Here is a 15,621-nt window from a genome sequence, read left to right on the forward strand (position 1 = left end):
GACTATGGTGTTAGCCTCCTGTTGGAATGAGAGTATGGCCACACCATTTAGACATTGTTATTAAGAGATGTAAACCATATTGGGCATGTCTTTCCTTTTCCCCAGGTCTTGGCATGGTGACCCCTGTGAATGATCTCAGGGGTTCAGATTCAATTGCTTATGACAAGGGCGAGAAACTGTTGAGATGCAAGTTGGCAGCCTTTTACAGACTAGCTGACCTCTTTGGGTGGTCACAGCTTATTTACAATCACATAACAGTGAGTATTAAATCATCTATATCTATATTTCTCCTTTTTATTTGTTGTTTAGGGTAGAATAGGAATAACCAACTTTGGAGGAGTCCAGTCGTTTGAAACAACTTAATTTATTTCATACAACGCTTGATTTTAAAATACCTCAAAGCGGTTTACAAAACTTTATCTGGCCTCTAGTCGCCCTTATCAATTTTGGATCTGGGTGTAATAGAAAATTGTCTTCATTTCATTTGCGGGAGATAGGGAAATAGGTTTCTGCATGCAGTTCATATAACTTCGTGTGTTGCTGTATATTTATGTTCTGGAAGGCAAAAGATCATTGCTTCTTGAGGGGAGGGGATCTTTCAGAGACCTTTTTTTGCAGTTTAAAAAACTTGTTTTAATTTTGACCTTTATTAACTATTTTATTGTATGTTGTATATTTTTTGTAATCTGTTTAGAAGTTTTATTTACAATTAGGGGATATATAAATTATGTTAAAGAAAATTACTTAGTTGGTGAATGTTCTAGCTCCTGGTTATAAATACTAAGTACTGTACCAGTGATGATTTTACTGCTAGTTGACTCCAATTTTATTAAAAACCATGGGTGACCGTGAAGGGATTGAATTGCTTTAGGTCCTGGAGTTGTGCCCGTAGAATAACCCTAACACCACTTCCCAAAATTAAGAAGTTGTCTGTTCATGGTTAAGAGAACAGATGAAACGGTAAAGATGCTAATACTGAAATTCACACCGCAGTTTGGAAATATTGGTTGCCTGCTGATATGTCCCAACTAATTCAATAAAAAGGAGATTTGAAAAGTCTTCATACTAAAATAAGATTTTGGAAAAGTTTACCCTTGTTTCCTTAGATAAAAATGAAATTTAATAAACAGTAACAGTATTTATCTTACTATAAGCATTTTTTTATGCTCCATTGACAAAGTAGTGGGACATCTACTGTATCTCTTTTAAAATCTAGTATAACTGTTGGAACTTCACATCTCAAGTGAAACCATTTGGCCTCTGTGCTCCAGATGTCTATACTGTGAGTAATTTATTGGCACCCATGTCATTAATGCTTGAGAAGAATGAATAGCATCACAATGACCTTACTCATGTGCCAAATAAGCATTAAGCTACAGCTGTAGTAAGAATTGAAGCCACTCTTGTATTTTATTATAAAGCTTAATTGTGAAGAGGTTTCCAGACTTCTGATTTTCTCTCGTGGTTTTTCTTAACAGTTGAAGCCCTCCGAACAGTGATGGAGGAGGTGAAAATTGGTGAAAATAGCTTATTCTCCCTGTTCTGTGAGAAGCAAATTTTGCTAGGTTGCCAGCCCTTCCACAAATAGCAGTCCCTACACAAAGACTGCTCTTGATCAAACCATTGTTTTCCCAAATCTGCTGTCTGAATACCAAACATATTAGGATGAGCATGTTTTCAAAAACAGATTTGTCTTACTCACACTTTACATTTTTGTGAGCATACCTGAGATGTGATTTGTGAAGCAATTCATGGGGAAAGTGTTTGGCACTTTTCCTTTCTTGGGCCTGTCTCCTGGAGCCAGCAACAGAGAGAGATGGAGAGAGGCAGTGTCCCAACTAGAAAGAAACGAGGCTTTGAGAGGGGGCTGCAGTTCAGTTTTGTCTTTCCCACCATTGACTTCTCCTGGTTGGCCAGACAGAGCATAAGCCTGCAGTCCTTTACCATATGCTTGATGCTGTTTGTTGTTGGCTCATCCTCTGGGCCAAGTGAGTGACAGACCCACACCCTGCCCTGATCTCAACTAAGTGTAAAATGTAAGAGAGGGGTGTAACACTTCAGAGGTGAAAGCCTCAAGGGTTACCTCACAGGAGATAACTTTAGAGGATCTGTCACATTCTCCAGTGTCTTTCCTCCCAGGCTATTTCATACTTATATGAAATCACTCCTGTCCATTGCCTGGAGGTGAGAGTCTCCCACCCTGAACACTTAGTTTCCAGGGGTATTCCAGGGAATAGATGTTTTTTTCAGGGGTATTGCAGGGGGTAGATGTGTATGTTAGAAATGTTCATTTAGTTAGAAGTACTCTTCCTCTTTATTTAAGGCTAGCTAAAAGCCATCTGCTTTGATGGGGAAGAATGAGCTGGTCCTCTAATTCCAGTTCATAGCCATATTCATCCCCCACAGGTTCATTAAGTCTATTGCTGCAGGTGAAGGAAGGGAGCTGGGTTGGGCATGTTTTTCGAAACTTGGCCATTACCCCAATTCCTACAAACTGGAATTGGTCTGCTGAAAAGGCTGTGTGAAATCTCTTAACTAGCCACTTGGCATTGAGGTAGAGAAGAAGATGGAAACTGGGTCAGCAGCCTTCATGAATGAAGTTAGAGTTCTCTTGTGTGCAAAGGGTTTTTTCTTCCTGTTCACACCAGTTTTGCTGATTAGATTTGAGACTGCAGGATAAACGTAAATAGTGGCTGCTTTGGGAATGTTCATAGGTTCAAAATTAAGTGACGTGTCTATTCTGGACCCTTCTATAGTCCCTTCACTTCTCATTAGAACTTCATAGGAATTATGAATTGAGTTAAGAGCAGTTCTTGTGGATCTCACTGTCCTTCATTCTCAGAGCTGGTAATTGTCATCGTGCTATAGGCATTATGGCCCAGAGATGACAACTTCTATTAGCCAGACCAGTGTGACCAATGGTTAGAGATGATGGGAACTGTAATCTAACATCTGGAGGGCACCAGGTTGGGAAAGTCTAGTCTAAACTCTCACTAATGTTGGTAGTCTGAGTGTGAAAGCATTGACGTTCCAACATGTATCGTGGAAACAAAGTATCTGTATTCTTACATGTACTTATGTTCCAAGTTCTCAAGTCCAGGAGGTGGGAAGACAGTCTGTTCTAGATGGGGTTACACTCCCCTGGAAGAAGCAGGTTTGTTGCTTGGGGATACTCCTGGATCCAACATGGTCACTTGAGGCCCTGGTGGCCTCAGTGGCTAGGAGTGGCTATTTCCAGGTACAGCTGGTTCACCAGCTACTGCCCTTTTTGGACAGAGGTGTCTTGGTCATAGTACTCTGTGCTACATCCAGATTGGATTATTACAATGCACTCTACATAGGGCAGCCCTTGAACGCTATTCTGAAGCCTCACTTGGTCCAAAGTGCAGCAACCAGATTACTGGCCGAAGTCGCTTGTAGAACTCTTACAACTTCTGTTCTAAAACAGTTGCATTCAGTGCTAGTTCTTTTCTGGGACTAATTTCAGGTGCTCCCACTCGTGTTTAAAACCCTAAATGACTAAAGCTCCATATATCTGGAAGACAACCTCCTTACTTGCAGACACTCCCAGGTGTTAAGATCAGCAAAGGGGGCCCTCTTGTGGTTCTGCCTTTCTCCGAAGTTCACTTGAGGGAGGGGGCCCAGGAGAGATCATTCTCTGTGGCAGACCCTAAGTTATGGAAGGCCCTCTGCACAGTGGTGCATCTGGCTTCTTTATATGATTTTTATTCTGTATAATACTGTATAAATGCTGAAGACACATCTCTTTACCCAAGCTCTTTCACATCTGAGATATGTGTTGTCAGGGCCCAACCTATTCCCCCAACTGTAATCTGTTTTAACTGTTCTAATTGTAACAAGCCCCGAGAGCTGTTGGTGAAGGGCAGGTAATACACTTTTACATACTACTACTACTACTATGTGTAATAATGACTTTTTCCAGTGCATCTGAATTATATGCATTTTGCAATTTCTAGATTTAGTCTTTTTTGTAAATCAGTTATTTAAAGTGATGTTTTCTTGTTTCTACATACTCAGTTTTCATTCTTTTTTCTTTGTCTTTTTTGTAGGTCAGAGTAAATTCAGAGCAGGAACACTTTCTCATTGTGCCTTTTGGGCTTCTCTATAGTGAAGTTACTGCATCCAGTCTGGTAAGTGAAAGACTCTTTTGTTCAAACAAATCAGAATCCTGAACATCAGATCACAATGCAGCTCCATTTAGATGTGACAGAGCACTATTAAAGGCAATGGAACAAGTTAGTCATTAAGGCCAGTTGCTATCAATATAATTGGGTCACAACTGACCTTGGATTGGGACTGTAGTATTTAATCACTTCATGTCTTATGTGCAAGGGTATTCTGCCCTTTCTACTTTTAAACTTTTACTCTTATAATCGGCCGCCTTGTTTGGGCATCCATTTGGACAAATGGACTGCTTATATTAATATATATGTTTAAATCAAGATTGATGGGATAATTTTTATTATTAATATGAGCTGACTTGACAATGTTTCCTTTTTCCTGTATCTGCAAAATAATATAATAGTAGTAGTAGTAGTAGTAGTAGTAATAATAATAATAATAATAATAATGTTGAATTTGTAACAAGTTCTTCCGTACAGTCAGTTTGCAAGCTATTTCTTTGTGGTATTTATGTAGTCATATCAGTGAGTTGTTTGCCTGTGCAAAGAAGCACCTAAAACTTCTAGCGCTTTAGGAAATAGGAGCTAGCACTTGTCCCTTCCTTTGAGTGGGCAGACCCCGTGTGGTAAGAGCAAGTAAGCACTTTACTACCCTGTAGTCTTCCTTTGACCCCTGCCTGAACAGCATCTCACCACCTGTGTTTTTGGGAGCTAAAATTAGTTAAGTAGAGAGTTAGGATCACCTCCTTGTAAAGTATACTCATTCCTTTTTCTTGTTTGCTGAACACTTGAGATCCAGATGCTGCATCCTTTCCTACGTAGCTCAGGGTCCGTCCCCACCCCCATCACAGGAATGGGGAAGTGTGAGAACCTGGTTTCTAAAGTTCTGGAAGTTTTCAAGATGTTCGTTTGCACAGACCAGAACCTGTATATTAGACAGCAAATAAGATCACGCAAAGAGTGCTGGTTTTACTGGTAAATTATTTGTGCTGCATTCACACAGCAGTTCATTACTGGCATTTCTCTAAATGTTAATATGCACATTCTATTCAGGCTTTCACATTACATAAAAGCCACCTTTAGAAATCTAGTGGAATACAGCACAGGTTCAGCATTCATTTCGGTGTTACTTGCTTCCAGAACACAACCAGCTTGCAAGCGTGGAATTTCTGCACTGACGGAGGCCCTGCAGGATGCTCTGCAAGGGGCTTTCATTTAGGAAAGCAGGTTGCAAAGCCTTGTACCCCCCCTTGCCTCTCCCCTCAACAGGAGAGGCTCTGAAACTGGTTTTCCCTTAAAGTAGGCCAGTTGTGGAGCCTCATTCCCCCCCACCAAGGATTGCCTGCTCCCCATAACAGCTGCGATCCTGCAAGATATAGGGGTGAGATTCCACTAGTGGCTTTCCTCAGCTACCCATCCCAGGGATCAGCTGCAATCCAGCAAGTTCTGGGTGATGCAACAGAAGCTGTTTCCTTAAAAGATAGCTGCTCAACAGTTGGGTTGAATTGGGGTGTGTGGGTGTGATACTGCGCAAAGAGCTTTCCCTTTGGATCACGCATACCCCAGCATTGATACCTCCGCTCATCAGCTGTAGAGCAGAGGTGGAATCCTGATTATTTTTACCTACCTTTCACACTGCATTACCTACTGGCTTGAATGAAATTTAGTGCAACGTGGTGGTATGTAGGGTGTATTTATCTTCCTCCTATAGATCTTGTTCTCTGTATGTGCTCCGTAGAAACTTCAGCAAAGCAGTTAAGCTCTTCAACACAAAACAGCTGTTCTTAGCAGAGTTGTTTTACTTGGCACACACATTCTATATACAGGCTACACAAAGGCGTTTCTCTCTCTGGTCCCAGAGAGGGTTCTGTACTTCAAAGTCCTTTTGAACCAAAGTCCGCTAGCAAGTTCTAAGTTCAGTTGTTCGGAGACCTGAACAACTTGACTGAATTCTCTGAGTTCTGAAGTCTGGCAATTCTCCAACTTCTTCTCAGATGATCTCTTCAAAAAGTCTTCACACAAAAACACAGTTCCAGCAGATAGCCTTCAAGTCCTGCAATCTCTTACCTCGACTCTCACTGTGGACCCTCACTGTGTGCAGTAACCTGAGCCTTTTTATACACGAACTTACTTGCCAAATCTGTCCAGTAACATGCATGAGAGAGGAACCAGATTCAGCCAGGTGCATTGTGGGGCATGAGCCAGCATCACCAACTCATGTGAATTTAACTCAATAAACACTTTCCTTAACATACAGGTACTGCAGTGCGAGAAGAACATTAGGAAGTCAGGACAGAAGCACTAATGCAATACACACCCCTTTCGTGAATGCAGCCTAAGACATGTTTTTTTTTAACCTTTCTTTTTTAAAAAACAAACAAACAAGTTTTCCAATAGTGTTAATATAAAAATGGTAAGAACTCCTAAAAAGTTGCAAAATCCTTCTAATGTTGAATTGCACAAATGTTTGAGGTGTTATGAATAAAAATGGCATTTTATTCCTGCTTTCAACATGATTACTGTTCTTTTCATCATCAAATAAAAGAATATGTGAAAACCTATAAAGATGCAAATAATTCTGAAAAGCATATTATCTGTCTGTAAAGTCTCCAGTTGGCTGTAGTCATTCCATGGAAGTTGAGCCTCTTAAAAAAACCTCCAATCTTAACAAACTTTTCTACAAGCTCAACACAGCCACTCAGATATATTGGGAGAATGTGGTGATTTTTCATTATCTGTCCCCAAATACTTTGATGATTAAACTTGGGTATTCGTTTTCCTCCCCCACATTCCACCATAATAAAGAACTATGCTTGCAGTGCAAACTATTTCCAATGTATTTGTGTAAACACCTTCGAAGAGTAGCATAAAATAAACCCCTGTAAAAGCATTTTCAGTGGGAGTGAGGGGCACTCCCCCACCCCCAGCCATTTTCCCCATAAGAAGAGAAACTGCCAGCAGCACCCCCCTGCTGCTTTCACCCCTTGTGAATGTTGGGGGGCATTCGGCACAGAAACATGTGTGTATACCTTTAAGAAGTTTCTGGGATTAATTGGCTGCAGGTGGCCGTTGCTATAAAGGAAAAAAGCTGAGTTTTGTAGCCTGCCTGCAGGAATAACTCCCACCAGAGTTTGTGTTAATTGTTTAGTAATAAAGTCTTCGTTTTAGTTTGGGTTTTTACACCTATGTCTCCTGGAGTCACTCTGTTCTCTGCCACCGGCTGGAAATCCCCCTCCAACAGTGAAAGCCCAGTGCAAAGGGAAAGAAGCCACTTGCCCCCCCCCGGGGTACTTGCCAGAGGGGGTAGGGTGCTCTGGTGAGCGACTGATCAACTGGTTTGTTCCTCTCCTTATTTGATGTGACTGCTGCTTTTGTATCCATCTTATATTTGTTTTCATTGAGGGGGATTTGAAAATACTGAGCCTGTTTCTCCTGCGATAGGACGGTAGGCTCATTTCAAGAATTAATGCTGTTTTATGTTACCAGGTTAAAATAAATATTCAAGGTGATGTTGTTGATCGTGGAAGCACTAATTTGGGAGTTAATCAGGCTGGCTTCACATTGCACTCGGCTATTTATGCAGCTCGACCTGACATTAAGTGCATCGTTCATATTCACACACCGGCAGGAGCGGCGGTAAGAAGTTCCTTCTTCCTCTAGCTGTGTAGTGGTGGGGAAATTTCATATAAAGTTCTGCACTGCACCAGTCCAGGAGGAGAAAGAACATGTGTGGTACTTATTCCCCAATCCAGAAAAGTAGGGGCATTGAGGGGTAGAAATTACAAAGCTTTTTAAAATAGAGAAAATAAACCCTAAATGTATCTAAGAGAAATAAATTTTCATATTTAAAATTCTTTGCATTTACTCTGGAGATAAACTTGAAAGCAGTGTGTAGGAAGGACAAGACGGCATCACCCAGCATAGGACACTGTGTCTTCTTGGTCAGTCTTGGGTGGGAAGAACAGATTACCCTAATCTTCAACACAACAGCCTTCTAGGAAAAATTGACACATTTGCTTCATCCGATGGGGCCTTTGGAAGTTGTGTTCTGCAGAGCACTATGCACCCCAAAAGAATCTGTCTTAGAGGGTTAATGAAATTAGGGTTTACATCCTGGAATGCATTTGTTTTTGACATCCCTATGCTAGCTGTCCTCTTCTATTTGTTCTATTTGAGGAGAGAAAGGGAAAATCTATACCAGGGGTGGCCAACTCCCAAGAGACTGCGATCTACTCAGAGAGTTAAAAACTGGCACTGATCTACCCCCTTTTGGGGGATTCAGGTCAAAGTTAAGCTTTTTTTTAGGAAGGAGGAAGGCCCATGTTTGGGGGGAGCCAGTGATCTACCAGTTGGACATGCCTGATCTATACTAACTGCTAAATTTCTGTTATTCAGGAGGGCAGGTGTAGCTGCCCTGTATCTTACCAGCTTTCTGTAGGTCGGTAAATGGAGTTGTCTGCTTACATAATTAAGTGGAACAGAGTCTCTCTGTGTGTTCTGTCTACCACAGATATATTTTATTCCATTAGGACAATGGTGAGGAACCACTTTGGGGCATAGGGCCAGATCCAGAAGTGGCCAGCCCTTTGCAGGTCTCATTGGCAGGTGTATGTAGCTGCACAGCTAACATAGCAGGTGCACATGTAAGGTGTGGAACCTGATCCCTATCCAAATCAGCATGGCTTGAAATTGGTGCCCCTTTCTTGTAATGGACAAAGTTTTGACCTTATTTTATCTGAGGAACTAGCTCCTGTCTATTTCCTACTTCCTCTCCCTGCTTCACTGTGCGTGGGCCTGCAAAGTTTGCGGTATTTCTATTTCATCCCACTGGAGGTTCTTCAGTTTCATATTTTGCCTCCTTAGGTCAGGTTTTGTTCATTTTTAGAGTTTGTCTAAGGCAGGCATGGGGAACTTTGACACTTCTGATTTTGTTAACCATAACTCCCATCAATGCTAGTAAGTATGGCCAATAGCAAGGGGTGATTGGAGTTGTAGTTCTTCAACATCTGGAGGGCCAAAGATTCCCCAAACCTGGTTTAGGGGTTGATGAGAGGAGTGCCTCTTCTGGCAGTGAAATTTGGAGACTGCCTTCCTAGCCCTGAAGGAGGGGCCTTTCTCCATACTGTCATCCTTCTGCCAAGAATTTCTTTTTCTTCATAAATGTCTATTTATGAAACCTGTTGTCATATTCTTAGGTGTCAGCAATGAAAAGTGGTCTCTTGCCAATCTCTCCAGAGGCACTGTCCCTTGGGGAAGTAACCTATCATGATTACCATGGGATTCTAGTAGATGAGGAGGAGAAAGTGTTGATTCAGAAGAATCTGGGCCCCAAAAGCAAGGTCAGTGTCCAAACGTTATCTAAGGCGCAAAAGGCAAGCAGAAAGTCTGTTTTGTTTTTCTTCTTACTTGTCAACACTTTTTTTCTTTATCTCCTCTCCAAGGTTCTCATACTCAGAAATCATGGCTTGGTATCAGTTGGAGAAAGCGTGGAAGAGGCTTTCTACTATATTCATAATTTGGTTGTTGCTTGTGAGATCCAAGTAAGCATGCTAAATTGTTTTTTTATTTTTTAATCTCATTATGTATTTATTTATCTTCATCAGTTTTAAAAAACTCAGGCTGGTAATGCGTACAGCAGACAGTGTAATGAAAAGATTTATTTGCTGAAACTATATGGCAGGTTTTTATTTTAGCACTGTAAATGAATGGTAGTGTTGAATTAAATTTATTGGATTAGTAGTTTTATCTTTAAAACCCAGCCAGATGTGGCATATTAATAAAAAAATATTATTTCTATTATTAAATGGCACTTTGATTAGAGACATTGTAATGAAACATTTAGCATAATTATTGATTGGACATTGAAATATGTTTGATTTATTCCTTATCACAGAAACTTTTATCTGTTTTGATTATTTTAAGGTACGTACTCTGGCCAGTGCAGGGGGGGCAGACAACTTAGTGCTCTTGGACCCTGGGAAATACAAGGCTAAGTCTCGTGGCCAGGAGCCTCTAGCAGGGGAGGGGACAGCGTCTTACCCCAAATGGCAGACTGGAGAGCAGGAATTTGAAGCTCTTATGCGAATGCTTGATAATTTGGTAAGAGAAAATCTACTATTCATCTGATTTTTAGCATCAGAAAGATCTTGTAACATATGCTAATGGTCTCAAGGGTTTCATTTCTGTTTAGACAATGTACATAATTAAAGGACAGATAAGTCTAGGAAGAAAAGCACTTTCTGAGAATGCCAGGAGTAGGTTGTGGAGCTCCATTTCCAATGGCAGCAGCCAAGAGGCTTGTCCTTAACTGTACTATACCCTGATTTCCTTTATAGCAAGAACAAAACAAAATTGCTGTAGACTTGCAGTAATTCAGCATTAGCATCCACACCAGGTGAACTTCCCTAGTGGGAGGATTCAGTAATGCACACTGGTGATAGTATATAAGTAGATAATAATTAGAGGGTCACCACCAAAGAGGCCCTTTTCCGTGGTAGCCACCTACTGCACCTCAGGTGACAGGGGCATCTGGAAAAGAGTTTCTACTGAAGGTGGGCAGGCACAAGTGTTTTTTAACGGAGTCTGATAGTCCCAGCCTCCTCCTTATCTGTGTTTTTTTATCTGTGTTTTTTTTCAATTGGCATTGCCCAGTTTACAAGTGGTCACTTGGATGCCTTGTGTTTTTACATCATAGAAGAGAAGAACTGAGACTTGGACATATGTTCTAGTTCATATTTATTACTCTTAAATGCAAACTGTACTTGTTTCGTGCAAAGGAGCTTTGGACTGACATAATACTGATTCACTCATGGGCATGCCAATATAATTAAAGTGCTTCAAAGCATGTTTCGTAACTTGATGTATTTATGTGAACTCAAATCACCAAAATGGCAAAGATATTCAAGGGCAGAACTTGGCATGCATGTAGAAATGTTTCCGTAATGGCTGTCAGTAAATTTGTTTAACGGGTAGGTTTTGAGGCCACGTTGACAGTGTTCTGCTATGGTGTTTCCTTAGGGTTACAGAACTGGCTACCCCTATCGATGCCCTGCTTTGAGAGAGAAATCTAAAAAATATAGTGACGTGGAAATCCCTGCTAGTGTCACGGGATATTCTTTTGCTAGCGATGGGGACTCGGGCACTTGTTCTCCTCTGCGGCATAGTTTTCAGAAACAGCAGCGAGAGAAGACAAGGTGGCTGAATTCTGGCCGAGGAGATGATGCTTCTGAAGAAGGGCAGAATGGCGGCAGCCCCAAGTCGAAGACTAAGGTGTGGACGAACATTACACACGATCACGTGAAACCCTTGCTGCAGTCTCTCTCGTCCGGTGTCTGCGTGCCAAGCTGTATTACCAACTGCTTGGTCTGTGCCTACCTTACTGTTCATAGTTAGATGATGTAGAGCAACTTTGGGTGGCAGGCACTGTGAGGCTTTGGGAATAAACATACAACATTAACTCCTCCCTCTTTCCTGACTGTCTAATCTGGCTTCACTTGAAACATTTCTTTCTAATATGCTCTAGTAATGAAATTTAAACCTGTGTTCTCATTGCAATTTGAATGGAAGGGTGCAGAGAGCTGTACATTTAAGATTGCTAAGCCAGCAATAAATAAACAAGCCAATGTCTTATTGGTTCTGTTTTATATATTCGAGTTACTTAAATGGTTTTTTATCAGAGAAGTTTTGGTCGTACTTTCTGGAAAATATGCTAGTTAAAGCTTAAAGTAAATTAGTTTTTTAAATTTTTGTCTAAATTATGAACACTTCTCAATTAGCTGGTCTGCAAATCTGTATCCAGGCTGCCTTCTCATAGTTTGTGGTATTTGTTTTAAGTACTTGGCCAATTACCACATTTTAGTTAAGTCCGTGGGCCTGATTTGGATCATATTGAAGTGCCTTTTATCTGATCTGTGGATTACCAAAAATGACGAGAGTTTTAACCCCACAGGCTTTATTTCCTCTTAAGCCCTTTTGCTTCCTAATAAATTGACCTCTTTTGCTGCTCTACCCACTATGCTTCTGTCTGTCCTAAAGCCTCCCAGTGTTCACAGCCTTCTGCATGAATTGTTGCATGTAAGTAGATGGCCATAATTTGAAAATCTTTCCTCTAGTACCAGCTGGGTGTGGCATGACTAAAGTGCAGCTCAGGCAACCACCAGGCACTGTTCGGGGGAACTTCGTTTAACATTGCTGTTTACAAAGTTAAAATATGCACTTCAGTCTTGACTTAAAGGTTTTCAAATGCTATCGTGTGGATAGCTGTTTGGAAATGCTTATTGTGATAGTGTATACTACTCTATTCTAAAATCCAGATTTTGTGCATGATGCCGGCTTTAAAGTGGCTGATTGATACATAGCTGACAATGTAGGAACTTGAGACAAGAACATAGAGTACTTCATAGCCATTCTAGTGATAGTACAGATCAGTGTTGAGCATGAAAAATCATATTGTTCAAAAGTTGTTAACTTTCTCCTGTTCTCCTTTGAATACTTTCATTTGCTGTCAGTGGAAAACCCCCTAAATCTTGGTTGCTTTTTTCTCCCTTTCAGAATGATTAATGGGGAATGTAGTTGCTCTTAGTCAAGGTAGTGCCATCTAAAAATCCATGGAGAAAATGGAATCCAAAGGAGAGATTCTTTGTGTGGTGACTCCCTCCCCTTTTGCTATCCTATATCTAGTACTGTCAAACCCTTCTTTTATTCTAGAAAGAGTTAGTGCCCTATGTTGTAAAAATATTGATGAGAGTTTGTGTGTTTTGAACACATGTAATGAAGTGAATATCTGAAATAAGTATAAAATGAAGGAATCACTTGAAACCATAAACTTGTTTTAATATTTTGCTAGAACAATGTAATCTTACTCAGTTTGTGTATTTGATTTTTAATGCTCTTAAATATTTTTAAAGTACCAGTTATACTAAGGTTCTTAATACTGTTGTTAAATATCTTTAATAAAAACCTGGAGTTATTTTTATGTGAAAAGATAAGAATCAGTGAGTATCCATAGCTCCATGTTCATTCCATTTTTTTACTTCATACTTGCAAAACATTTTTTTAAATTCTGTTGCTTTTTTTTAAGAGTTCTATTTCTGGCTATCTTTCGTCTTAAAATTATTTGGGGGGAATAGCATCTTTAAACGGGTTTGTTTCAGTGTTCAGTACATTTTCTGTGCAATAATTGGTGTATAATTTATGAGACTGAGCACTTAAAAGATCGTTGTGGCACAAAGTCGCCTTCCAACATACTAAATGTACTGGCCATATGAAACAACCTTCTGTAAAGAAATCATGGAAGTGCTTTGTGTATGGGTTTTTATTTTTTGTAATCTTTGAATCTGTAAGCTTTATACAAAATATTTTGACATCACCAAACTCCTTCCTTAGGCTGATCCATCTATTTGCCTGTGCAAAAACAATTCTGAAAACTACATTGAGTTTTGTTTTGAATCCAAACTTTGGTGATGCCCACTCTTTCCTCATAGTACAGAATCGTTCACTCAACCTGGTTATTGACATCACACTGCTTTTCATATTCCTGTCATCTTGTGCTTTTCTGTTGGCTTTGATGTGTCTAAATATCAGGGAAGTGAATCAATGATGTGGAAATTAAAAGACAGTCGAGGAAGTTTGGCAGTGTTGATAGAGTTATATTTTAATGGCTCAGTCCTGTACTGAGCCTCCATCTGTACTATACATTTACAGCAATATCATGCCACTTTAAACAGCTATGGTTTCTCCCAAAGAATCCTGGGAACTAGAGTTTGTTACAATTTCCAGAGTGCTTTAACAGTCAATCACTTTCCCCAGGGAACTCTGTAAACTGCAGCTCTGGAAGGGGGAACAGCACCCTTAGCTCTTAGCACCCTTAGCAAACAACATTTCCCATGATTCTTTGGAGGAAGCCATAACTGTTGAAAGTAGTATGATACAGCTTTAAATGTGTAGTGCAGCTGGGGCCTGAGTATGGTTAGACTTACTTCCAGGAAAGTGCAAAGAATTGCAGCCTTCTGTGGTTAATACAAATAGCAAAGTAACATTTTTATCTAGTTCACATTTCTTGAAGTATTAGACAATCAGAAAAATCAACAAGATCTTTTGACGCATTTTTCAGGACCTTGTGATATACTTCACTCCTTTTCATATTTAGTTTTTTGAAATATTTGCTCTGAATTACAAAAAAATCAGCTTAACAGCTGTTTCAAAGCTGAGAGATGGTTATGTCTTTACAAATACTGGAATGCAGCCATTGATTCATTTCTCGGTTCTGTATATGCATGATTTACTGTGCTGTAAACTTGCTGCTATGAATGTTCTAGCCATTACAGCAATTTTGATTTTATGTAATTGTTCTTGATATTCCAGTGGACTAAAGAGGATGGACATAGAACTGCCACCTCTGCTGTCCAAAATCTATTTGTTCCATTGAACACCAACCCAAAGGAAGTCCAAGAAATGAGGAACAAGGTTTGTACTGGCAATCTATCTGTAATCTCTGAATGTTTTTTATAGTCCACATTGAAAGTACGCCTATATCAGAGCTGAAATCTCAAGAGAATAAAAAATAAAGACAAAATGCCTTAAAAATATGAGTGCTAATTAGACGAAACATTTCTCCTATGTGGGATTTGACTTTTCAGTTTGTAATAAGTAACTTACAGGCCATATTTGCTAAACAGTCTCCTATCCCTCTCCTCAAGTTGGCAAGAACTGGTCAGAATAGCACAGCGGCTGTTGGTGTAAGCCAGCCTTTCTGGTCCCCTACTGGTAGTTTGGATTGTTGACCATTAGCTAGGGCTGATGTTGGAGCCCAAAACCTCTGGAGGGCTCCAGGTTGGGAAGGGTGGCATATATTAAGTGTGCCAAATATATTGATTAGATAGTGATTGGTTTTTCAAACAACCCCCTCCCTCCCACGCCCTAATCATGTCTTCATACTTCCCTTGGCTTTCCAAGTGAACACTGATTACTTTTGAATGCATATTTAAGAATCTAACCATGTTGCCGTTCACACTGTCCCTAAAGTCATAATTTTGCATTTTAGAAAGGTAGGTAGATATTATTTGTGTGCACTATTTTTAAGCATTGATCTTTGGAATTTTTGATGCAATTTGCTTATTGTTGTGGGTGTAGCAAAGAACATACTCCATTGCATTGCTCGTAAGATTTCCTTTTGCAAAACAAGAACAATGTATTCAAACTAAGCCTATGGAAAGAAAGAAATCTGCCAGTTTGCAGTCACAAAATTTGGGGTTTAGTGCAGGATCCTAGAGGCTGTTTAGTCATTCTGGCCACATGACCCAGAAAACGGTTTGCGGCAAATGCCATCTCCCTTGGCCTGAAGTGAGATGAGTGCCACACTCTATAGTCAAGTTTGACTGGACTTAACTGTCCAGGGGTCCTCTTTACCTTTTACCCCTGGAAGCTTCTGAGAGTCTGATGCTTGTAGCCCCAAATGTGTAATAAAATATAAAATAGTATC

The 15,621-nt window shown here is 40.2% G+C and overlaps 1 protein-coding gene across 8 annotated transcripts in view; it reads left to right on the forward strand.

The window, feature by feature from the left end:
• The window catches only part of ADD1 (adducin 1), a 48,214-nt gene that overhangs the window by 13,351 nt on the left and 19,242 nt on the right, over positions 1-15,621 (forward strand). For 5 of the 8 annotated variants that reach the window (XM_028744607.2, XM_028744610.2, XM_028744612.2 and 2 more), the window contains exons 4-11: positions 106-257; positions 4,071-4,151; positions 7,629-7,778; positions 9,338-9,481; positions 9,584-9,682; positions 10,065-10,241; positions 11,160-11,504; positions 14,505-14,606. In XM_028744607.2, the coding sequence (XP_028600440.2) occupies positions 106-257; positions 4,071-4,151; positions 7,629-7,778; positions 9,338-9,481; positions 9,584-9,682; positions 10,065-10,241; positions 11,160-11,504; positions 14,505-14,606 (1,250 nt within the window). The remainder of the gene's footprint in view (positions 1-105; positions 258-4,070; positions 4,152-7,628; positions 7,779-9,337; positions 9,482-9,583; positions 9,683-10,064; positions 10,242-11,159; positions 11,505-14,504; positions 14,607-15,621) is intronic. The other 3 variants (XM_028744609.2, XM_028744613.2, XM_028744615.2) reach the window with 1 other exon arrangement.

The sequence above is a fragment of the Podarcis muralis genome, chromosome 9, assembly GCF_964188315.1.
Source record: "Podarcis muralis chromosome 9, rPodMur119.hap1.1, whole genome shotgun sequence".
Classification (NCBI taxonomy): domain Eukaryota; kingdom Metazoa; phylum Chordata; class Lepidosauria; order Squamata; family Lacertidae; genus Podarcis; species Podarcis muralis.